The 23,572-nt window shown below is 45.1% G+C and overlaps 2 protein-coding genes across 5 annotated transcripts in view; both read right to left on the reverse strand.

Annotated features, from left to right (window-relative positions):
• The window catches only part of LOC139581357 (amyloid beta precursor protein binding family B member 2-like), a 60,096-nt gene extending 49,094 nt beyond the window's left edge, over positions 1–11,002 (reverse strand). For both annotated transcript variants that reach the window (XM_071411015.1, XM_071411014.1), the window contains exons 1-6: positions 10,826–11,002; positions 4,177–5,441; positions 2,951–3,132; positions 2,469–2,603; positions 1,910–1,995; positions 1,582–1,639 (exon numbers count right to left, since the gene is read on the reverse strand). In XM_071411015.1, coding sequence (XP_071267116.1) covers positions 1,582–1,639; positions 1,910–1,995; positions 2,469–2,603; positions 2,951–3,132; positions 4,177–5,416 — 1,701 coding nt within the window. In that variant the 5' untranslated portion in view covers positions 5,417–5,441; positions 10,826–11,002. The remainder of the gene's footprint in view (positions 1–1,581; positions 1,640–1,909; positions 1,996–2,468; positions 2,604–2,950; positions 3,133–4,176; positions 5,442–10,825) is intronic.
• A 478-nt stretch (positions 11,003–11,480) lies between these two features.
• LOC139581359 (DAP3-binding cell death enhancer 1-like) lies at positions 11,481–22,629 on the reverse strand. Of its 3 annotated transcripts, XM_071411018.1 has the most exons (12): positions 22,416–22,588; positions 21,334–21,451; positions 16,024–16,123; positions 15,787–15,934; positions 15,516–15,613; positions 15,335–15,485; positions 13,988–14,073; positions 13,674–13,892; positions 13,349–13,510; positions 13,136–13,228; positions 12,861–13,014; positions 11,481–12,713 (listed from the first exon to the last, which is right to left on the reverse strand). In XM_071411018.1, the coding sequence occupies exons 1-12, from the start codon at positions 22,444–22,446 to the stop codon at positions 12,487–12,489; spliced, it is 1,587 nt and encodes a 528-aa protein (XP_071267119.1). In that variant the 5' UTR covers positions 22,447–22,588; the 3' UTR covers positions 11,481–12,486. The 3 variants fall into 3 exon arrangements, with proteins under 3 accessions (XP_071267119.1, XP_071267117.1, XP_071267118.1); XM_071411016.1 differs by having other exon boundaries at positions 15,335–15,613; positions 22,416–22,629; XM_071411017.1 differs by having other exon boundaries at positions 13,988–14,055; positions 15,335–15,613; positions 22,416–22,600.
• Positions 22,630–23,572: the final 943 nt, after the last annotated feature.

Genomic DNA, 23,572 nt, shown 5'->3' on the forward strand with positions numbered 1-23,572 from the left:
TCCCTGCTGTAGTGTGTGCAAACCTGGTCAAGAACTACAGGAAACGTATGATCTCTGTAATTGCAAACAAAGGTTTCTGTACCAAATATTAAGTTCTGCTTTTCTGATGTATCAAATACTTATGTCATGCAATAAAATGCAAATTAATTACTTAAAAATCATACAATGTGATTTTCTGGATTTTTGTTTTAGATTCCGTCTCTCACAGTTGAAGTGTACCTATGATAAAAATAACAGACCTCTACATGCTTTGTAAGTAGGAAAACCTGCAAAATCAGCAGTGTATCAAATACTTGTTCTCCCCACTGTATATGCTCTGGTTGGCTGGCCCTCGCTTCATATTTGTCGCCAAACCCACTGGCTCCAGGTCATCTATGTCACGTTTGTTGGAATAAATGGAGCAAGGCGCAGCGTGCGTAGAGTTCCACATGTTTTAATAAATTAAACTCACCAAAACAAATACAGAAACAAACGAAACGTGAAGTAATGGAGTGCTCACAGGCACTACACAAAAACAAGATCCCACAAAAAAACAGTGGGGAACTGGCTGCCTATATATGATCCCCAATCAGAGACAACGATAAACAGCTGCCTCTGATTGGGAACCATACCAGGACCAACATAGACATAAAACAACCTAGATAACCCACCCTAGTCACACCCTGACCTAACCAACATAGAGAATAAAAGGCTCTCTATGGTCAGGGCGTGACAATCTATAAGTCTTTGCTAGTTAAAGCCCCGCCTCAGCTCACTGGTCACCATAGCAGCACCCACCCGTAGCACGCGCTCCAGCAGGTATAATTCACTGGTCATCCCCAAAGCCAACTCTTCCTTTGGCCGCCTTTCCTTCCATTTCTCTAATGCCAATGACTGGAACGAATTGCAAAAATCACTGAAGCTGGAGACTCATATCTCCCTCAATAACTTTAAGCACCAGCTGTCAGAGCAGCTCACAGATCACTGCAGCTGTACATAGCCCATCTGTAAATAGCCCATCCAACTACCTCATCCCCATACTGTTATTTTTTTTGTTGCTCCTTTGCACCCCAGTATCTCTACTTGCACATTCATCTTCTGCACATCTATCACTCCAGTCTCTATCACTTGCTAAATTGTAATTATTTTGCCACTATGACCTATTTATTGCCTTACTCCCCTTATCTTACCTTATTTGCACACACTGTATATAGACTTTTTTCTATTGTGTTATTGACTGTATGTTTGTTTATTCCATGTGTAACTCTGTGTTGTTTGTGTCGCACTGCTTTAGTTTATCTTGGCCAGGTCGCAATTGTAAATGAGAACTTCTTCTCAACTAGCCTACCTGGTTAAATAAAGGTGAAATATATAAAAGGGGAACTTAAACCTGCCATTTAGTAACAGAGCCATGGCACAGGGCAGTAGTTCACTAAACTACCACTAGGTGGTACTGCTACAGAGAAAGAGATAAACTCAATGGACAGCACATTACGTCATTCCATCCCTCCTCCCTTTCCTCTGGATAGGTGACAACATGGTTAGCATTCCATTGTTTTCCTTTATCCAACCTTGTAAAATCAGTGATTACGGAGGCCTCACCTGTCCCTCTGGGTCAATGTAGGCACTGTTGAGGTCCACTGTCTCTAACTGGGCAGGGCTACAGACGGAGAGATAACCATGAGAAAAGACATTAAAGTGTGTGTATGACTGAATAATAATGACAAATGGTCAGGAGAAATGTGATGAATGTGCTAAACAGAAATGCAGGCTATGCTGAATGAACCTAGTTAGTTGCACAACTGAATGCATTCAACCGAAATGTGTCTTCCGCATTTAACCCAACCCCTACGAATCAGAGAGGTGGTGGGAGGCTGCCTTAATCGACTGTCTGTGTGTTTTATGGTGTGTTTGTGTGTGTGTGTCTTACTGCAGTCTCAGTGAGGCGTAACGAAGAGTAGCTCCTTCAAACGCTTTCAGGCTGGGGTCAGGATACACGGGGTAGTCCTTCAGCTCCTAGAGAGAGAGAGAGAGAGAGAGAGAGAGAGAGAGAGAGAGAAAGAGAGAGAAAGAGAGAGAAAGAGAGAGAAAGAGAGAGAGAGAGAGAAAGGGGATAGAAAGAGAGAGAGAGAGAGAGAGAGAGAGAGAGAGAGAGAGAGAGAGAGAGAGAGAGAGAGAGAGAGAGAGAGAGAGAGGATAGAGAGAGAGAGGATAGAGAGAGAGAGAGGGAGATAGAAAGAGAGAGAGAGGGGATAGAGAGAGAGGATAGAAAGAGAGAGAGAGAGAGAGAGAGAGAGAGAGAGAGAGGGAGAGAGAGAGAGAGAGAGGGGGGGTAGAAAGAGAGAGAGAGAGAGAATAGAAAGAGAGAGAGAGAAATATCAGTAATATCTCATTCATATTTGATATATTGAATTTTGAAGGTACACACGTGTGATTTCAGTTGTTTCTGAGCCTGTGTACATGGTGCCGTTAGCAGTGTGTAGTCTTACACTGCCAGTGTAGCTGGTGTTGTCAAAGCCTCTGTCAGGCAGAGGGAGATCAGAGGGAGAGGAGGAGGAGGGAGAGGAGCCGGAGGGAGAGGGCACAGGCTCCAATGAACTGTCTGATACCAAACTGCTAGGTCGCTGCAGAAAGAGGAAGGAAGAGAGAGAGAGTGAGAGAGAGTGAGAGTGAGAGAGAGAGTGAGAGAGAGCCATATGACATTATCAGAGGAACTCTAGTGACAGGATTCACTGTACATAGTGTGTGTGAGTTTGGCAGCGTTTAGACAGGGAGCCCAATTCTGATATTTTTTCCACTAATTGCTCTTTTGACCAATCACATTCGATTTTCTCACATCAGATCTTTTTCAGAGCTGATCTGATTGGTCAAAAGACCAATTAATGAAAAAAAGACCAGAGTTGGACTGCCTGTCTAAACACAGCCTTTGAGTGTGTGTATGTATACATTACGTGTGTGTGTCAGGCCTCACCTCGCTGGGCGGTCTCAGTGTGACTGTGTCGCCCTGCTGTGAGCCAGGGTGTGGGTCAAGGTGTGTCGTGGCGACAGGGCGGTCGTACTGGGTGGTGCCAGTGGGGACATGCCAGAAATAGACCTCTGATTGGTCTGTGACCTCACGCCAGCCTGGGGGAAGGTCCCCCTCACCCCACACATCTGATGTATCACACAACAACACACATTAACTACACACAGATCACATACACACAAACACTGACATAAACACACACTCACCTGCAGACACAGATATATGTGTATATGCATGCAGAGAGACTGACTTAGATACACACACAAATACACACACACACACATACTAAAGTGCACACTTACACAACTCAGACACTCAGACACACAGACAGTGGTCTAGGTCAATTCTGAGATGGTAATCCTGTTCTGTTGTCATAGCAACCCTTGGGCTCATCCCCTGAAGTAGCACTCAAAGGACACAGGCCTCTCTGTCTCCCCTCTATTTGTTTTCTCTCTTTATCTCTCTCTCTTCCTCTCCTCTCTTTCACTTTCTGCTCGCTTTCTCTCCCCTTCGACCCCATCTCTCTCCCTCTCTTCGTCCACTGCCTGCAGAGTACGGTGGCTCACAGGGGTCATTAAGGATTCAGCAGTTTCGCTGCAGTCACCGTCATCAAGGAGAGACTTGGTACATTTCCAACCAAAACTGAGTGTTCTAAAATAATTCCAACAGAAAACAAGAGAGAGAGAGAGAGAGAGAGAGAAAGAGAGAGAGAGAGAGAGAGAGAGGGTGGGAGGCATACCTACAGACAATACTATATGACCAGAGTGCTGTGGCTCTAGGTCAAAAGTAGTATACTATAGGGAATAAGGTGTTATTTAAGAGAGTATATCTCCCACCAGACTGACAGACTGACCCACAGACAGACAGACAAACAGAAAGTATATCTCCCACCAGACCGACAGACTGACAGGCAGACAGACAGAAAGTATATCTCCCACCAGACCGACAGACTGACAGACAGACAGGCAGACAGACAGAACGTATATCTACCACCAGACTGACAGACTGATCGACAGACAGGCAGACAGACAGACAGAAAGTATATCTCCCACCAGACAGACAGACAACCAGCCAGTCACTCAGACAAACAAACAGACAGACAGATAGACAGCCAACCACCCAGGCAAACAGACACACAGCCAGCCAGAAGGTATATCATATAATTCTCTCACCTATCTCCTGTGGGGTCTGAGGGGAGGGGCTCTCCTGGGACAGGGTGGTCCAGCTAGAGTCCTCATCCTCCAGGGGAGACTCCACCTTTGTCCTCAGACTACCCAGCTTAGGAGCTCCTTTCTCTGGGTCCAGGTTGAAGGATCCAGGGGGGGTCTGGAGCAGGAGAGGGGTGCTCTCCTCCCCTCTGGGCTGCTTAGGGGGTGCAGAGGGGGGGCGGTGGAGGTACGGGTTCTCATTGCTGGGGTGCAGCTCCACCTTGATCACTCTGGGCGGGGGGGCCTGGGCACTCCGGGAGGGTTTGGGGGGCGTCTCAACCCTGGGTGGATGATCCTGGGCCTGGTTTAAGGCCTCCTTTCTGCCCTGGGGAGGGGGAAAACTCTGAATCTTGTTCTCCTGGGCCCAGTTGAGGTTGTTTTGGGGGGAGATAGGGGGAGATTGCGCCCCCTGTAGCAAATACTGATTAGCAGTTGGAGTGGCACCCTCTTCCTCTATGTAATCCTCCTGTTTTGGGGTCTGTTTCTCCTCCTCAGGTCTCTCTCTCTCTTTATCCGGGCTGACCTGATCTTTCTCAGGGCAGGAGTGCTTCTCATCCTCTTCCTCCTCTTCCTCTTCTTCCTTGTTGGGACGTTCTTCTTCCTTGTTTTCTACACTAGGAGGGTCCACTTCCTTTTCATGGAGCTCCAGAAAACTCTTGGTCCTCCGACAGAATGGGGGTGGGGCCTGGGAGTTGTCTTTCTCCCCCTCCAGCCAATCAGAGCTGTGTATGGGGGTGATGATATCATCCTGCCCTTTGAACTCTGTGTTGGTGTTACTCTGCTCCTGTTGCTGGGTCTCAGCCTTCCTCTGCAGGTTGGCACCATTCTTCGCCAGCTTGGGGTTGGTGGAGAAGAATGAGGAAGAGGAGGAAGAGTAAAGAGCAGAGGACGAAGAGGACTTGGTGGGGAGGCGCTTGCCACCGGTGGGGGGCTGGTTTTGGGCGGGAGTGTCGCTCAGGCCCATGGCGCTACACACGCTGGTCATGGCGTATCTATGGCGGCTCTTTGGTAAAGTGGCAGAACTCCCCGTTTCCATGGCAGTAGGGGACTCCTTTATAACATCACAACCCAAGAGTTGGTTGTAGGAGGAGCGCAGGCTGAGGGAGGTGGGAGGGGCGGCAGGGGGGCCGCTGCGATTGGCCAGGCCGACAGAGGAAGGGGAGGAGCCACTGCGGGAGAGAGGGGGGGTGTGGACGGACATCATGACTGACGAGGGGTCAAGAGGTCAACTGGAGAGGGAGAGAAAAGAGGAGAAAGGGCTCACTAAGAGTACAACAAAACATACACACACACACACACACACACAAGCTCCATGCTCTCATAGGAATTCAACATCTGATACTGATGACGGCGCCCATTATCCACCACAGTGCTTGAAGGAAACTTGGCCTGAGTCAGGTCTTCTCCATGTGTGATGAGTTAGAAGGATTACAGGACTGGGTTGGAGGTATGAGGCGGAAACACAAGACAAGTCAGCATACAGATGTAGGATCTTAATTTGAGCCAGTTTGCTGCAACAGGAAATGTGAATTATTATGTGGATTATAATTAATGGACATTTTTGTAGGGGGTTGATATATTTTTTGTAAGGGAAAAATCAAGTCTGAAATTTCAAATTCAAAACTTTCAGAAGACTTATTAAACCTCAAATACACTATAAGTTGGCAATGAAAATTCTCCTGCAACAGGGTGATCAAATTAATATCCCACATCTGTATGACTAAGGCAGTCTAAATGAGAAGCACACATGAATAAAGATACTCCGTACGGCTCTATAAAGTCCTACAGACCATCAGGCCCACAGCCACTCCTCTGGCATTGATCTGTTGCCATGGCACTCACACAAAATGAAAAGCCTCAACTATTCAACATTCTGACAACCCATCGACCAATAGCGGAGGGTTATATTGACGCACTCTGTGGTGTGTTTTATAACTGTGTTCCAATACAGTAACATCCTCTCTCTCCCTTTTTGTTTCTCACATCTGGTGAATATGTCACAGTTTAAAACAAGGTGCCAAAACTATAACATGGGTCCTATTTTCTTGACATGCTTGGCAATCATGAGGCTTAGCGCTGTCAATGTATTCATCCACAACCGATACACCATGCCAAGGCTAGAGACAGGCTGTTGGAAGGTGTTACGATGCTAGGTCCAGATGCTGACAAGCTGCAGAGCAGATCCTACTCTCTAGCTGACCCTTTTATCTCCCTGGTGATCAGCTTTGTGCTGTCAGCTGGACCCAACCAGAGACAGAGGGAGAGAGGAACTGCAGAGTATCATTGTCAATTCAGATGTAATCAGGAAGAGGCAGGGCTTTGAGTTTAGGGCTCAGTGGTTGGTTTTTATCATACTCTGTTCTTCAAATCAATCATACTCCAACAAATGAACACACACACAGACACTTGCACGCACCTACACACACATAAGCACGTACACACGCACACACAGAAGCACGCACAGGTAAACAAAGACAAATGCAAGCTTATTTCATGGAAAGATGGAAAACACGGACACAGCAGATTTGAAAACAAGACAAGCCCTTGGAAAAAGCAAGAGACTACATTTTAAGACAAAATATCTCCACACAATGCACTTTTTCATGAGGGCCCCTCGTCCTTCTCTGGGTGGTGTTGTGTCAGAGAACACGCAGGAACTAACCTGTAGAACTTCTGTAACTCTCTCTCTCCCCATCTCACTCTCAAATATGACACACAAATAACGTCAACAAGGTCAATCAGCCTACACATACGATAGACTAAAATGGTACCAGATACTTAACACAAAACATGTCTCACAAGGATACTTTGTATCTCTGTACAAAGTGACATTATACCTTCTGCTACTGTATTCAGGACAGTTTTTTTTACATTTCTCTCACTATCCTCACTATCCTCTCACATAGTAAATACCCTGGCCTGGGAAAACACCAACACGGAGGATACAGTTGATGATACAGTTAATGATACAGTTGATGATACAGTTGATGATACAGTTGATAAATGCCCAAATGCCTGCTTTCTTTGCAGAAATGTCAGAGCTGGAGAGAGAGCTGCTAGATCCAGACCAAGATAGTGTGTTTTCCTCTGACTCTGCAAGCCTCAGTTAGCAGAAGGGCATGAGACAAATACAGGAGAGATAGATATTAGAGACCAAGTGAGATATGACAATGACACAGCAGTTTTCAGCAGGAACATTGAGTTCACACCATCTGTTGCTCAGCTGTTGTCTTACTACACACGTATCATTATGTTCACATCACTTTAGGTCATTCATGAGACTTTACCAAACATGGTACCATGACCCATATTACACGACGTCACCTAGCAGTGTCGTCATTTACAGCAGAGAAATGTCTAGAAGACTGTTCCCTGGCCACAGATTCATCTTCGACTTAGTCCCGGACTAAAAAGCTATTTCAATGGAGATTCTCAACTGAGCATGCTTTTTAGTCCAGGATTAGGCTTAATCTGTGTTTCAGAAACCAGCCCTCAGAGTTACTGCAGGAATAAGGAGTTGACGTTGAAAGAATAATCATAGACTCCTGTAGATAACATACAGTCAGGCATGAGATACAGCCTTCTACATACCGTAGGTGGGACAGGTGTCAGAGAATAATCATAGACTCCTGTAGATAACATACAGTCAGGCATGAGATACAGCCTTCTACATACCGTAGGTGGGACAGGTGTCAGAGAATAATCATAGACTCTTGTAGATAACAAAGTCAGGCATGAGATACAGCCTTCTACATACCGTAGGTGGGACAGGTGTCAGAGAATAATCATAGACTCTTGTAGATAACAAAGTCAGGCATGAGATACAGCCTTCTACATACCGTAGGTGGGACAGGTGTCAGAGCATAATCATAGACTCCTGTAGATAACATACAGTCAGGCATGAGATACAGCCTTCTACATACCGTAGGTGGGACAGGTGTCAGAGAATAATCATAGACTCCTGTAGATAACATACAGTCAGGCATGAGATACAGCCTTCTACATACCGTAGGTGGGACAGGTGTCAGAGAATAATCATAGACTCCTGTAGATAACATACAGTCAGGCATGAGATACAGCCTTCTACATACTGTAGGTGGGACAGGTGTCAGAGAATAATCATAGACTCTTGTAGATAACATACAGTCAGGCATGAGATACAGCCTTCTACATACCGTAGGTGGGACAGGTGTCAGAGAATAATCATAGACTCCTGTAGATAACATACAGTCAGGCATGAGATACAGCCTTCTACATACTGTAGGTGGGACAGGTGTCAGAGAATAATCATAGACTCTTGTAGATAACATACAGTCAGGCATGAGATACAGCCTTCTACATACCGTAGGTGGGACAGGTGACAGAGAATAATCATAGACTCTTGTAGATAACATACAGTCAGGCATGAGATACAGCCTTCTACATACCGTAGGTGGGACAGGTGTCAGAGAATAATCATAGACTCCTGTAGATAACATACAGTCAGGCATGAGATACAGCCTTCTACATACCGTAGGTGGGACAGGTGTCAGAGCAGCACTCACGACAAAAGCAGGTTAGAAGTTAGTTTCAAAGGCGAGAAATGTTCCCTCTAATTGTTTGTGGCACTGAGCAAATGTTAGGTCTTGCGAGCGGAAACTTGAACGTTGTGAGAATTTTGTGCAACTTCTGCTGCACGTTTACAGTGAACACTGAGGTTGTACCCGTACAGTTTTAGACAGTAGCCAATATGCTATTGTGGCTATTTGAGCATAATGTAGGCCTACCAACAAAACCAATGGAGCAAAACCCATAACATTTTCACATGGAAATAGCTTTTGATTTCTATGATATAGCCTATAGTTACATATATGTGGTGTTCAATGCAGGCCTGCATTGCATGAGACTTTTAAAAACGTTTTTACCTGATGAACAGTTCTCTGCTACCAATGACTGGAACGAATTGCAAAAATCCCTGAAGCTGGAGACTTATATCTTCCTCACTAACTATAAGCATCAGCTGTCAGAGCAGCTTACCGATCACTGCACCTGTACAGAGCCCATCTGTAAATAGCCCACTCAACTACCTCATCCCCATATTGTTATTTTTTTGCTCGTTTGCACCCCAGTATCTCTACATGCACATCATCATCTGCACATCTATCACTCCACTGTTAATACTAAATGGTAATTACTTCGCCACTATGGCCTATTTATTGCCTTACCTCCCTAATCTTACTACATTTGCACACATTGAATATAGATTTTTTTAAATGAAGGGCATGCTTTACTTGGTCTGTAACACCATGGGCCAAATAGGTGAATGTAAATAGCATCGTATTGTGTTGCATAATGCAAGAAACCACTTTACAAAATACAATGTATTATTATTACCATACAGAGAATTAGACACTGTAGGCTACCTATTAGCCTATTAGCTTATTTGCATATTCAAGCCTGTCTCCAAATACAACACTGCCCCTTTAATTATGACATTAGCTTTTTACCTGACTGACTTTTTAAAGACATCTTAAAATGTAGCCTACACGTTTGTGACCTATACTTATCTATAACTTGGCAAATAACTAGCAAAGAATATCAACAAATGTGCACACGCGCGGCTCTGAGATCTGATCTGATCTGAAAAGCGCATTCACTCGCGGGTGATTGAAAGGCCGCTTGCGGGCTACCAGCGCCAATAGAATTATACTTCGTTGCGCTCTGGCTTTGCCTACAACAAAATCACAGACTCAATCTGGCAAAGTTAGCGTTGTCTGGTTTTGTTGCATTGAAAATGGGCTGATATAATGTTGAATCGATCACAGAAAAAAAACGTTGAGTCTATATAGTGCAAACTAATGGGGCGAACTCAGTGAAGTTCAATATCTTGCGTCTCTGCGCTGCAGTTCTGGAGGAGGTACGCGGCCGCGCACAGCTTTGAGGGAACATTGAAGGTGAGTTCTCACAGCACATCTCAATAGCAATAGGAAAGAGAGATGGGTTGTTATATGCCTTTCACACACACTGATGAACAGATGCTGCTATAAGCATCGATATGAATATTTAAAATAGTCACCTCAAATAATCTCTAATAGATCTGTACTGTAGCCTATATTACTGAAACCGGCTTGGGGATACTCCTGTTAAGGAATATTCAGAAAGAAAAGACTTTACTTGAATTTGTGCAGGCCTCGAAGGTAGGCCTAACTATTTTTCAAACGGTGTGGTAGGCTAATAACTGGAGTTGATTAATACATGATACTACATATTTCATACATATGCCGCCAACATAAAGCTTCAACCAAAATGCTAGAACATTTCAACGTATAAAAGATGACACTAGATGGGTGGAGTGTCTGCATCCTCTTCTCGTTACATTAGCCTAAACCTTTCTAACCTTATGATCCGTTCTGCAGCCTCGCCTATTTCAATAAATCAAGCAGAAATGTCCTATGTTGCAAAGTGAACAACAATCTGTTGCGAATTCTGGAAACACGCTAGAAGGCAGTAGGCTATACATATCAGACGCAGTTAATCTTCTGACGTCTCTCCCACCCAATATTCTCCCCATCACGTCACCGCTCTGGAAGGCGAACGCGCACCGCACACACTTTATTTCCATTCATTCACTCACCGCGTTTGACAATCGTGCTTCTATGCCACGACGACACGTCAACGACGACACTGATATAGGACAGAGAAGTGACTCCGGCTTTTTAAGCGCGAGTCCTCCCGTAGCTACACGTATCAGATCACATCACTCTCTGGTCTCCTCCCGTGCTGGTACCTAAAGCTAATCTCTCTGCGCCACTGCCTCCCAAGCGCCCAGGACCCAATCAGAGCGCTGGACGCAGGACGCTGTGTGCGCAGAGCTGCTCGGAAGAGACGCAGAGCCAGAGCACCATCATAAATCTGCTATTTTGGTTTTTATAGTGGTATTCAACTGATGTAATGAAACACTGACAATTGATCAACTCTTTTGCATAGAGTACCATTTTGGCATCCATGTAAAAAGTGATTGTGTATATAATTTCAGCCAGAGCCAGCACCTCAAGAGTGAACAGATTCCAATAAGACATTCATAATCCGGTATAAAAAGCTACAGGACCTTCAACTGTTGCAGTGCCACAGGCGATTGTCTAACTAGACACAGATGACGGTATAGTCCAATAGAGCTGTAGCTCCTTTTCCCTTGGTGCAATGACAAAGACAATGTCAATAGCTTACGACACAATGTACAAGTTCACAAATACTTCAATACATTTTCTGCTAATATCAGTGACACAGGCCCAGTGGTAGAAAATAGCTTTATTTTTTTTGTTATTGGTGTTGGACACCTTGTGCGTTCAGCAACAGTAGTGCTTCTAATGCATAGAGAATATACATGACATACATCATCCACCACCACCAAGAAGTACTTGCTGTTTTCCCCATTCTTCAGCCTCACTGGATACCATGGGTAGCCAAGAACAGTTTACACATGCAAAGCATTACTGAAATAGCAAACTAATGAAGTCAAGATGAATAGTCACATAAAGAAAGGGGGTCAAGTAAATACAAGGGATCCTGTACTTACAATGACTTAGTAAGGCACACATTTTATCGCAATACCATCTTTCTACCCATAGGGCAGTTGTACAAAAACTGGCCAAGATTGTGCCACGAGAACATTTTGTAGGAACATTACTAAAGTTATTAGTCACGCTCCAGAGCTTTTGTACAATTTCAGCTAGTAGTTTTTAAAGTAGCGCTCACAGGCCAAAATGGGTCCCTGAAAATTGTGTCATGTCATCCATATGATATGTTATGTCCTGCAAACATTTTTCTTTGCAATTCGTACAATATGATATGAATTTGTAAGTGCTTAAGATCCCAGACTGCGTCTTTAAGTAAGCTAACAGGTAAAGCCATAGAAAACCTTTGACATGCCTACCTTTCAGATGTATCGTATCTCCCATACTTATACACATTCTTCAACAAATTGACCTGTGGTCAAATACACACATATATATACAAATCTAGATAGAAGTGCTGAAAGAGGGACATTAAATACTGGGTTGTGTCAGTAAGGTTAAACATCTGACCATGCTATCCCTCTTCAACCTTATGGTATAGATTACCAACTGAGCTACAGAGGACCAATGTGGTTGAGTATGGTGCTTACAACGCAAGGATAGTGGGTTCGATTCCCGGGACCACCTGTATGTAAAATGTATGCACATATGACTAAGTGACTTTGGATAGAAATGTCTGCTAAAAAGGCATATATTATATTATTCATGATTGTGGTGCCAACTATCCTGCTCCTATAGTCCACCTCACGGCGTTCCCCTCAGAGCTGGGGGTGAGAGGGCGGAGGGAGGACAGGATGGGTGGGGGGCCCATACTCCCTGTGCTCCAGGAGTGGGGGAGGGTGGAGCGACTGGAGGGAGGGACAGGGGAGGTGAGGGTGGAGAGAGTTCCACGCAGGCGGTCAGCAACGGAGAAACATGGGGAAGAACGGATAGAGCGCAGGACGGCATCTTATAGAGGGAGAGAGAAGAAGATGGTTATAATATAGGACTACGGCCATTTCTGTATTTAATTCAGATTTGTGTAAACAACATGAATCAGTGCAAATAGGCTTAAGTATAGATCTGAATTGTGTCTGTCTTGGACTCTGTCCTTACCCTCCAGTCCAAAGGGTGGCGCCAGTAAGGTCTTGGCCTGGCTGTTTCCTGCCTGGGCTGCCCTCTGATAGAACCCAACTGCTGTTCTGAAGCACTGGGACACCCCGAACCCACTCTCATAACACTGACCCAGGAACAGCAGGGCCTCACTGTCCTACACACAGACAGAGAAACACACATCAGCATCACATCACGCTGAACTGAGACCAGGTTATGATTGAGACCGTGGGCTATAATTACAGTTGTAGATTTTAAGTGTAGTGGAAGTCACTCACTCCGCTCTCTGCTGCCATCTTCAGGTAGTGCACTGACTTAACGCCGTCTCTTACTGGCTCCTGCGAGAACAGAGACCCCAGGTACACTTGAGCCTGAGAGAAAGAGTAACGGAAGAAAGTTCAAAGAAAAAGACTGTTAGAAAAATACCAATGTTCTCTTTTAGGCAACGTCTCACACTCTCTACATATACAACACAACACACACTCCCTCACCTCTCTCAGCCCAGCTGAGGCAGCCTGTTGCAGCAGGCTGATGGCTGTGTCCAGGTCCTGTTGTGTGCTCTGCTGCCCTCTGCTGTTCAGGAGGAGTTTGGCACAGCGGTACTGAGCCTGACTGTGACCCCCTGTCGCTGCCTGGCTGTAGAACTCAAGAGCCTGTACAGGGAACATGAAGAGGGGAGTCACAAGACAGGAATTGTGTAATTGATTGTGTGAGTTTCACTGTGTGTGTGTGTGTGTGTGTGTGTGCTTGGATGTGCACGTGACTGTGTGCACGTGTGAGTTTGACTGCATGTAAGATTGAGTGTGTGTTTCTTACCTTCTCCTCGTCTTTGCATACGCCCCTGCCTTTCTCATAACAGACTCCAGTGTTGAACTGGGCCTTGTTGTAGCCCTGTCTGGCAGAGGCCAGGAAACAGGAGAAGGCTGCCTCATAGTCCCCAGTCTGAGCACTGTTCAGACCGATGATGTTGAGGACTACAGGAACACTGGAGTCGGCCACCTGCTGGAGGTTCTGTGCCGCCCCCGCCAGGGCGTCCTGAGGAACACAGAGGGCAAAGGTCAGAGTCAAAGGTCATCAACAGGAGACCAGCAGCTTCACCATCAGAGGAATGAATCAGCCTAAAAACTCACCTGGTCATTTTGCTGCCCAGGCTGTTCCCTGTCTCTGGTTCTGTGGTTGTCTTCAGGCTGGGAGGACTCTGAAAAGGATGACTCCTCTGTAACATGGAAAGATTTAAAAAATCATCCCCTCTGCAGCGGCAGCTTTTCATACCGCGCCCGCTGGCTTTCTGTCCGACTTTCACCTGCTACCGCAAGAACTAGTCCCGAACCTAACCGCAGTACCGCAAAGTTACTTTAGAAGTATGTGATGCAACTCGCTTGCCAGCCATGGTCCCAGCAATTTCGCTGCCTATAGCGCAATATCAAATGCGCAAAAATAACCTAATAGGTTAAATTAGCAGAGATTCTCGTGTGGCCCATTAGGCTATCTGTATTACTGGGTTGTATCAGCCAATATGGCAGACGTATTTTGAAGAGAGCAGAGTTGCAGGGACAGCTTTGAGCTACGCGTTATAGCCTACCTTTTAGAGTGGGACGATTTTCAGACCGACAAATTCGGATGATCAAAATGCATTTCTAGGCAATGCAGTAAACTACAGCCTAATCATATTTAAGAAGTTAATTTCCTCGGAAAGATAGCTGCCCTCTGCATAGAATATAGCCTACTAGTTTAAGTGAGACCACACGCGCACCTGATCTCAGGTACGGCTAATGAACTTGAAGCAGCAAGAATGATGAGGGGACACTTGAGCTACCTTTTGCATATAGGATATAGCCTACCTTTTAGGAGGGGAACGATTGATTAATGAATATGTATTGATAAGGGAAAAAGGTGCAGCACGTGGAGCACATGTTCCGTTTCAACGATGATCACGTCTTGATTGCACCTCCCTCACGATGGTGGAGCGCCCTCCACTTCTTTCCAGTGCCATTATTTACTTATTTCCAGACACTGTAGTGAACTACAGCCTAATCATATTGAAGTTTGTCCTTTGAAAGATGAGTGCCACGGGATTCTCTGCCCATACATAGGCAGCCTACTCTATGTCATTGACGCCACATACTATAGGCACACGTGACCTGGCGCGCCCAACGATGACAGGAGAGGCAGGCTAACGCATACAAAGCAAAAACATGACCGTTTCCAAATGATCTGCGGGACTCCAAAAATAAATTCATCCCAAAGTTGTCTGTCTGACCGCCCCCGTGCGGAGCAAGAGAAATGCAGACCGAGCCGCAATGATCTCTGTCGGGACCTGCAGGTCCCACGGTCGTTCCACGGGAATGCAGCCCTCTACTATGTTGCTTTATCATGTAGTCTGGCAGGCATGGCTTTGTGAAAAGCATGATGTAAGACTATAAGATAAATATTGTTACCCAAACACTTAACATGTAAAGGTAGAATGTGAGACTGACCCGTTCCAGAGGAGTCGTGACTCAGAGTTGCCCTCTTGTGGTCAGAGAGGTGACTGTCAGCAGTCAGATGGTCTTCATGAAACTGGTCAGGGCTGCTGTAGCTGCTCCTGGGACTGCTGTGCTCCTGTCTCTGGGCCTGCTGGCTCGGGGCCTGCTGGCTCGGGACCTGCTGGCTCGGGACCTGCTGGCTCGGGACCTGCTGGCTCGGGACCTGCTGGCTCGGTCTCTGGGGCAGACAGTGCACACTCCTCCCTCTGGGCAGTACGTCACGGCGAGATACTGGACAAACACAGTGGGAAGGAGAGCAGACTCATTCTGCATTCATGTACTACCAGAAAGCTTTGAAATTGAGCAGCGAAATGAGCTTCAGAGTTCCCTCGTCTGAATGTCACAGCTCAATATCATTTACAGGATGAATTGCTTGGGATTATAGTGGGTGTAGCAGGACTCACTTTTCTCCAGTAGGACGCGGTAGCCACACTTCTGCAGGGTTCCCTGGATGGTCAGGCATCCTGTGTTGGGGTTCTGGTTGGGGTCACTCCCAGAGAACTGAGAGTGGATCCTCCTACAGATCTGCATCAACAGCACCGCAGCTGCCCCCTTAACAGAGAGATCACAGGTCATTGTGTTTTCCCAAGTGTGCCATGTGCTTTATACTTGCATCTTAATGTGTGAAAAGTAGCCAATACCCAGCCAACTGCATCCAAGGCAGTGTAGCGGGGGAGCCCAGCGTAGCAGAACTGAGAGGTCCTCTTCCTCCTCTTGTCTCCATCGTCCCCTTTCTGAGAGCTAAGAGAGAAAGAATATGATATGAATAAATGATATAGAAACTTGATTGATTTGACTTATTAGGATCCCCATTAGCGACAGCTAGCCATACCGGGGTCTGAGAAAATGGCAAAATAGACATTAGAGACAAGACTTCACAAGTGACATACATTTTAAAACATTAATAATGTAGTGTGTGTGCATCTATTAGTTACGCATTACATGTCAGATTCCTTATCCCCTAGTTACTCTGCTGTATTAAACCATCACGGCAGGCGCCTCAGTGAGAGAGGGTGTTCATCTCCGTTTCCCCTACAGCACACCAACAAGTAGAATCAGATTAAAAAACACACCGTATGGAACTCCAGGGACTGTGAAGTAACACAAATATATGTACAGACACATGCATCCACACACATGATAACATACACACACGTACACATGGACTTTGTGTTGTAGATATGTGGTAGTGGAGTAGGGGCCTGAGGGCACTCAGTGTGTTGTAAAATCTTTTATGAATGTATTGTAATGTTTTTAAAATGGTATAACTGCCTTAATTTTGCTGGACCCCAGGAAGAGTAGCTGCTGCCTTGGCAGGAACTAACGGGGATCCATAATAAATACAAATATATGCACAGCGGAAACAGGCCAGGGCCACAGGATGATGCAACCAGCTGCAAGGCTGGCAGAGGGCCGCAGAGCTCGTCACAGAAGGGGGAAGGAGGGGGGACACTATGGAGGTTTGAAGGGAAGGAGTTTTTCTTCTTCACCTTTATTTAACCAGGTAGGCCAGTTGAGAACAAGTTCTCATTTACAACTGCGACCTGGCCAAGATAAAGCAAAGCAGTGTGACACAAACAACAACACAGAGTTACACATGGAATAAACAAACGTACAGTCAATAACACAATAGTCTGGACCCTTTCTTTCTAAAACTATCTGCTGAAATTGTTGCCACCCCTATTACTAGCCTTTTCAACCTCTCTTTCGTGTCGTCTGAGATTCCCAAAGATTGGAAAGCAGCTGCGGTTATCCCCCTCTTCAAAGGGGGGGACACTCTTGACCCTAACAGCTACAGACCTATATCTATCCTACCTTGCCTTTCTAAGGTCTTCGAAATCCAAGTCAACAAACAGATTACCGACCATTTCGAATCCCACCATACCTTCTCCGCTATGCAATCTGGTTTCAGAGCTGGTCATGGGTGCACCTCAGCCACGCTCAAGGTCATAAACGATATCTTAACCGCCATCGATAGGAAACAGTACTGTGCAGCCGTATTCATTGACCTGGCCAAGGCTTTTGACTCTGTCAATCACCACATCCTCATCGGCAGACTCGACAGCCTTGGTTTCTCTAATGATTGCCTCGCCTGGTTCACCAACTACTTCTCTGATCGAGTTCAGTGTGTCAAATCGGAGGGTCTGTTGTCCGGGCCTCTGGCAGTCTCTATGGGGGTGCCACAGGGTTCAATTCTTGGACCGACTCTCTTCTCTGTATACATCAATGATGTCGCTCTTGCTGCTGGTGATTCTCTGATCCACCTCTACGCAGACGACACTATTCTGTATACTTCTGGCCCTTCTTTTGACACTGTGTTAACAACCCTCCAGGCGAGCTTCAATGCCGTACAGCTCTCCTTCCGTGGCCTCCAATTGCTCTTAAATACAAGTAAAACTAAATGCATGCTCTTCAACCGATCGCTGCCTGCACCTGCCCGCCTGTCCAACATCACTACTCTGGACGGCTCTGACTTAGAATATGTGGACAACTACAAATACCTAGGTGTCTGGTTAGACTGTAAACTCTCCTTCCAGACTCACATCAAACATCTCCAATCCAAAGTTAAATCTAGAATTGGCTTCCTATTCCGCAACAAAGCATCCTTCACTCATGCTGCCAAACATACCCTTGTAAAACTGACCATCCTACCAATCCTCGACTTCGGTGATGTCATTTACAAAATAGCCTCCAAAACCCTACTCAATAAATTGGATGCAGTCTATCACAGTGCCATCCGTTTTGTCACCAAAGCCCCATATACTACCCACCACTGCGACCTGTACACTCTCGTTGGCTGGCCCTCGCTTCATACTCGTCGCCAAACCCACTGGCTCCAGGTCATCTACAAGACCCTGCTAGGTAAAGTCCCCCCTTATCTCAGCTCGCTGGTCACCATAGCAGCACCTACCTGTAGCACGCGCTCCAGCAGGTATATCTCTCTGGTCACCCCCAAAACCAATTCTTCCTTTGGCCGCCTCTCCTTCCAGTTCTCTGCTGCCAATGACTGGAACGAACTACAAAAATCTCTGAAACTGGAAACACTTATCTCCCTCACTAGCTTTAAGCACCAGCTGTCAGAGCAGCTCATAGATTACTGCACCTGTACATAGCCCATCTATAATTTAGCCCAAACAACTACCTCTTTACCTACTGTATTTATTTATTTATTTTGCTCCTTTGCACCCCATTATTTCTATCTCTACTTTACACTTTCTTCCACTGCAAACCAACCATTCCAGTGTTTTTTTTACTTGCTATATTGTATTTACTTCGCCACCATGGCCTTTTTTATATTTTTATTTATTTATATATATTTTATATTTTGTTTGCCTTCACCTCCTTTATCTCACCTCACTTGCTCACATTGTATATAGACTTATTTTTCACTGTATTATTGACTGTATGTTTGTTTTACTCCATGTGTAACTATGTGTTGTTGTATGTGTCGAACTGCTTTGCTTTATCTTGGCCAGGTCGCAATTGTAAATGAGAACGTGTTCTCAATTTGCCTACCTGGTTAAATAAAGGTGAAATAAATTAAAAAATAAAAAAATAAATAAGAAAAATCTATATACAGTGTGTGCAAATGTAGTAAGATTAGGGAGGCAATAATTAGGCCATAGTGGCGAAATAATTACAATTTAGCATTAACACTGGAGTGATAGATGTGCAGATGATGATGTGCAAGTAGAGATACTGGGGTGCAAACAAGCAAAAAAATAACAATATGGGGATGAGGTAGTTGAGTGGGCTATTTACAGATGGGCTGTGTACAGGTGCAATGATCTGTGAGCTGCTCTGACAGCTGATGCTTAAAGTTAGTGAGGGAGATATAATTCTCCAGCTTCAGTGATTTTTGCAATTCATTCCAGTCATTGGCAGCAGAGAACTAGAAGGAAAGGCAGCCAAAGTAGGAGTTGGTTTTGGGGGTGACCAGTGAAAGATACCTGCTGGAGCGCGTGCTACGGGTGGGTGTTGCTATGGTGACCAGTGAGCTGAGATAAGGCGGGGCTTTACCTAGCAAAGACTTATAGATGACCTGGAGCCAGTGGGTTTGGCAATGAATGTGAAGCGAGCGCCAGCCAATGAGAGCATACAGGTCGCAGTGGTGGGTAGTATAATGGGCTTTGGTGACAAAACAGATGGCACAGTGATAGACTCCAACACTTTACTCAGCAAAATAAATGTAGTATATCTTGTAAATGACATCGCCGAAGTCAAGGATCGGTAGGATAGTCAGTTTTACAAGGGTATGTTTAGAAGCATAAGTGAAGGAAGCTTTGTTGCGAAACCGGAAGCCGATTCTAGATTTCATTTTGGATTGGAGATGTGTCTCTGGAAGGAGAGTTTACAGTCTAACCAGACACCTAGGTATTTGTAGTTGTCCACATATTCTAAGTCAGTACCGTCCAGAGTAGTGATGCTGGACGGGCGGGCAGGTGCTGGTAGCGATCGGTTGAAGAGCATGCATTTAGTTTTATTAGCATTTAAGAGCAGTTGGAATCCCCGGAAGGAGAGTTGTATGGCATTGAAGCTCGTCTGGAGGTTTGTTAACTCAGTGTCCAAAGAAGAGCCGGAATTATACAGAATGGTGTCGTCTGCGTAGAGGTGGATCAGAGAATCACCAGCAGCAAGAACAACATGATTGATATATACAAAGAAAAGAGTCGGCCCGAGAATTGAACCCTGTGGCACCCCCATAGAGACTGCCAGAGGTCCGGACAACAGGCCCTCCGATTTGACACACTGAACTCTGCCTGAGAAGTAGTTGGTGAACCAGGCGAGGCAGTCATTTGAGAAACCAAGGCTGTTGTGTCTGCCGATAAGAATGCGGTGATTGACAGAGTCGAAAGCCTTGACCAGGTCGATGAAGACGGCTGCACAGTACTGTCTTTTATCGATGGCGGTTATGATAGCGTTTAGGACCTTGAGCGTGGCTGAGGTGCACCCATGACCAGCTCGGAAACCAGACTGTATAGCGGAGAAGATACGGTGGGATTCGAAATGGTCGGTGATCTGTTTGTTAACTTGGCATTCGAAAACTTTAGAAAAAAAGGGCAGGATAGATATCTATCTGTAACAGTTTGGGTCTAGGGTGTCTTCCCCTTTGAAGAGGGATGACGACCGCGACAGCTTTCCAATCTTTAGGGATCTCAGACGATACGAAAGAGAGGTTGAACAGGCTAGTAATAGGAGTTGCAACAATTGCGGCAGAATTTTTGAAAGAGGGTCCAGATTGTCTAGCCCAGCTGATTTGTAGAGGTCCAGATTTTGCAGCTCTTTCAGAACATCAGCTATCTGGATTTGGGTGAAGGATAAGCGGGGGGGCTTGGGCAAGTTGCTGCGGAGGGTGCAGAGCTGTTTGCTGGGGTAGGGGTAGCCAGGAGGAAAGCATAGCCAGCCGTAGTGTCCCAAAACGATGCTAATGCTAGCAGATGGTTCTTCGGCAACATCGTAACGGAATAGCCTGTTGAGAACACATCGGGCGATTATGTCGGCAGACCAGTCGTGATGGATCGACGGGGCTCCGTGTCGACAATAAAGGGTCCAGGCCAATTGGAAAAAGAGGTATTGTAGCCTTAGAATTAGCTGGTATATGGGCCTAGCTCGAGGCTAGCTCAGGGCTAACTGGTGCCTGCTTCGGGACAGAGGCGTTAGCTAAAATTAGTCACTCATTTGCAGCTAGCTAGCTGCGATGATCCAGTGTAATGATCCAGAGCGGCAGGAATCCGGTGATGTGGTAGAGAGAAGCGGTCCGAAATGCTCTGGGTTGATATCGCGCTGTGCAGACTGGCTGGTATTGTCCGAGCTAAGGCTGGCTGGTGTCCGAGCTAAATGTGAAGACCGCTAGCAGTGGCTAACAAAGACTAGTAGCTAGCTAGCTGGCTAGCTCCTGATGGAGGTTCCAGTTATAAGGAATAAAAAAATGAATGAAGGGGTGAGGTTACCTGCTGTCGGGAGAGTGACAGCCGGTGGAGAGCAGGGTGGAGGTGTTGATGACCTCATCTTCCACGTGGTGATTCTGAGACAGGCGCAGGGGGGCGGTGCCATGGCACCGGCTCAAAACTGGTGGCAGAGGAGTAAGAGATGGGTTTGTGATTGTGTAGAGAAGAAGTTGACTTCATTCAGCAAAGCAGCCAGGTATAGCCTGGAAGATACTGGGCAATTCTACAGAATATTGCTGAGACTCAGATTTTTCACTTTAAAATGTCAAACAAACCAATGATTGCAAAGTTAAAACAACCCATAACAAGGACTATGTTTAACAAACAGTTCCACTGAAAATAGTACTAAAACACATTTACTTGAACAGTGCAGATGCAAAAGTTTTGCAATCATTGGTTTTTGTTTGGCATACATTTCAAAGTGAACAATCTGAGTCTCAGCATCATTCTGTTACCATGGAATTTCCCAATTGCTAATACTGTCTACATTTCTGCACGTTACAAACACAGAGTACAAGCATTGTCCTTTATATGTGATATGCATTATAATAAAATGAGCTCGGAGTACTTGTTTATTCTGTGCAAATCAGGTCTTTCTCGTCATAAGGGTGTTCAAACAAACCACAGTAACATAAGGTGGTGTCACCAAACAGGTTATAGCAGTGGTTAGCTAGTTAGTCAATGTTATGCAGACACCTCGACTTGTCTGAAACCAAAACAGAATTGATCACAGTTGACAGGGTGGAGGCTGTGGCTAATCAAAACACCCAGAAAAACGAATTATAGCTATGTGGAACAGAAACTAGTATGGCCTAGTTAAGACAAACTGAGAATGACCGGCCCCCGTTTTAAAACATTCTAGAATATGAGAGAACTTGCTATCAAGCCTGTCAATGATTCTAGCTGGTGGGCATAATAGTAGTCATGACAAAATAAAATATTAACGAGCTGGACAATTGCAAATCTAACACATTATTATGACACTTTTATAGACACATCTAGCAAGCGTCGACGTGAGTGCATAAGCAAGGTTAGCTAGCTAATGTTAGTACTAAACAGAACATTGTCAATTATATTTCGCTCACCTCTTCCAACAAACCCTTGTACTCTCCACATGTTTCGTTGTCCTGAAGTTAATTTCAAGATTAATATTTCTACATATTTGCCCTATATTAGTGTATTTAAAAATTCACTGCGGGAGTATTCTCGCCCCATAAGCACAGGACGAGTACAGTAGCTCTAGTCTAGATACAAAAATAAAGCATGGAACAGTCACGAGTTATTTTGGAAGAAGGCAAGCCCCGGCAAGGAACGTTGCCCGGAAATAGCAAAACGTGACGTGTTGCGGGAAGGTAGAATTATAAACGTGTGTCCGTTAAGGTCCTTGAAAATGTGATATTGTACACCCTTGACCAAATGTCAGTTGTATATTCTTTATATATAACTGTGTTCCCCATGTACTTTTTGTATTGATTTGATGTTAATAAAAAATAAATACATCAAAAAGTGTTGCGGGAAGGTCCTTCCCGGCTTCACAATGCCGTCTACCGACTTCTTATTCGATTTAAGGTTTAACCGCGGTTGGCATCCAAAAAATGTTGCATTACTGCCACCTACTAGACTGGAGTATAACTCCCTTTGCTTAAAAATACAACATAAAAATACCATACCATCTTAACACTACACCCCCCCCCCCCAGACAAATAACATCATACTCCACTATTTAAATCGGTTTAGTCCCACTTCAGGCCAACAGCCTGAAAGGATGGGACACCACCACTTATCACACCCTCTAACTCTTCTGACATCAGGTCTTGCACACCCAAATACCCCTCTGCAGCTGCCACCACAACCTCCATTTTTGCCGAATGCTATGAATAAAAATCAAATCTTACTGAAACATGCAATACCAGTAAAAAGTTTGGACTCACCTACTTATTCAGGTTTTTCTGTATTTTTAGTATTTTCTACATTGTAGAATATTAGAGAAGACATCACAACTATGAAATAACACATGAAATCATGTAGTAACCAAAAAAGTGTTAAACAAATATATAATCAATATATTTTATATTTGAGATTCTTCAAAGTAGCCACCCTTTCCCTTGATGACAGCTTTGCACACTTGACATTCTCTCAACCAGATTCATGAGGTAGTCACCTGTAATGCATTTCAATTAACAGGTGTGCCTTGTTAAAAGTTAATTGGTGGAATTTCTTATCCTTCTTAATGCATTTGAGC

Source organism: Salvelinus alpinus, chromosome 7 (genome assembly GCF_045679555.1).
Source record: "Salvelinus alpinus chromosome 7, SLU_Salpinus.1, whole genome shotgun sequence".
NCBI classification, from domain to species: domain Eukaryota; kingdom Metazoa; phylum Chordata; class Actinopteri; order Salmoniformes; family Salmonidae; genus Salvelinus; species Salvelinus alpinus.

Bases quoted from the DNA above. Each gene is read 5' to 3' on its own strand.
- LOC139581359 (XM_071411016.1), bottom strand. From the start codon at position 22,446: ATGTGGAGAGTACAAGGGTTTGTTGGAAGAG. The intron at 13,893-13,987 runs GTGAGTTTTTAG...TGTGTTCCTCAG, and splicing joins CTGGGCAGCAAAATGACCAG to GACGCCCTGGCGGGGGCGGC. The intron at 13,015-13,135 runs GTGAGTGACTTC...GTCTGTGTGTAG, and splicing joins AGATGGCAGCAGAGAGCGGA to GACAGTGAGGCCCTGCTGTT.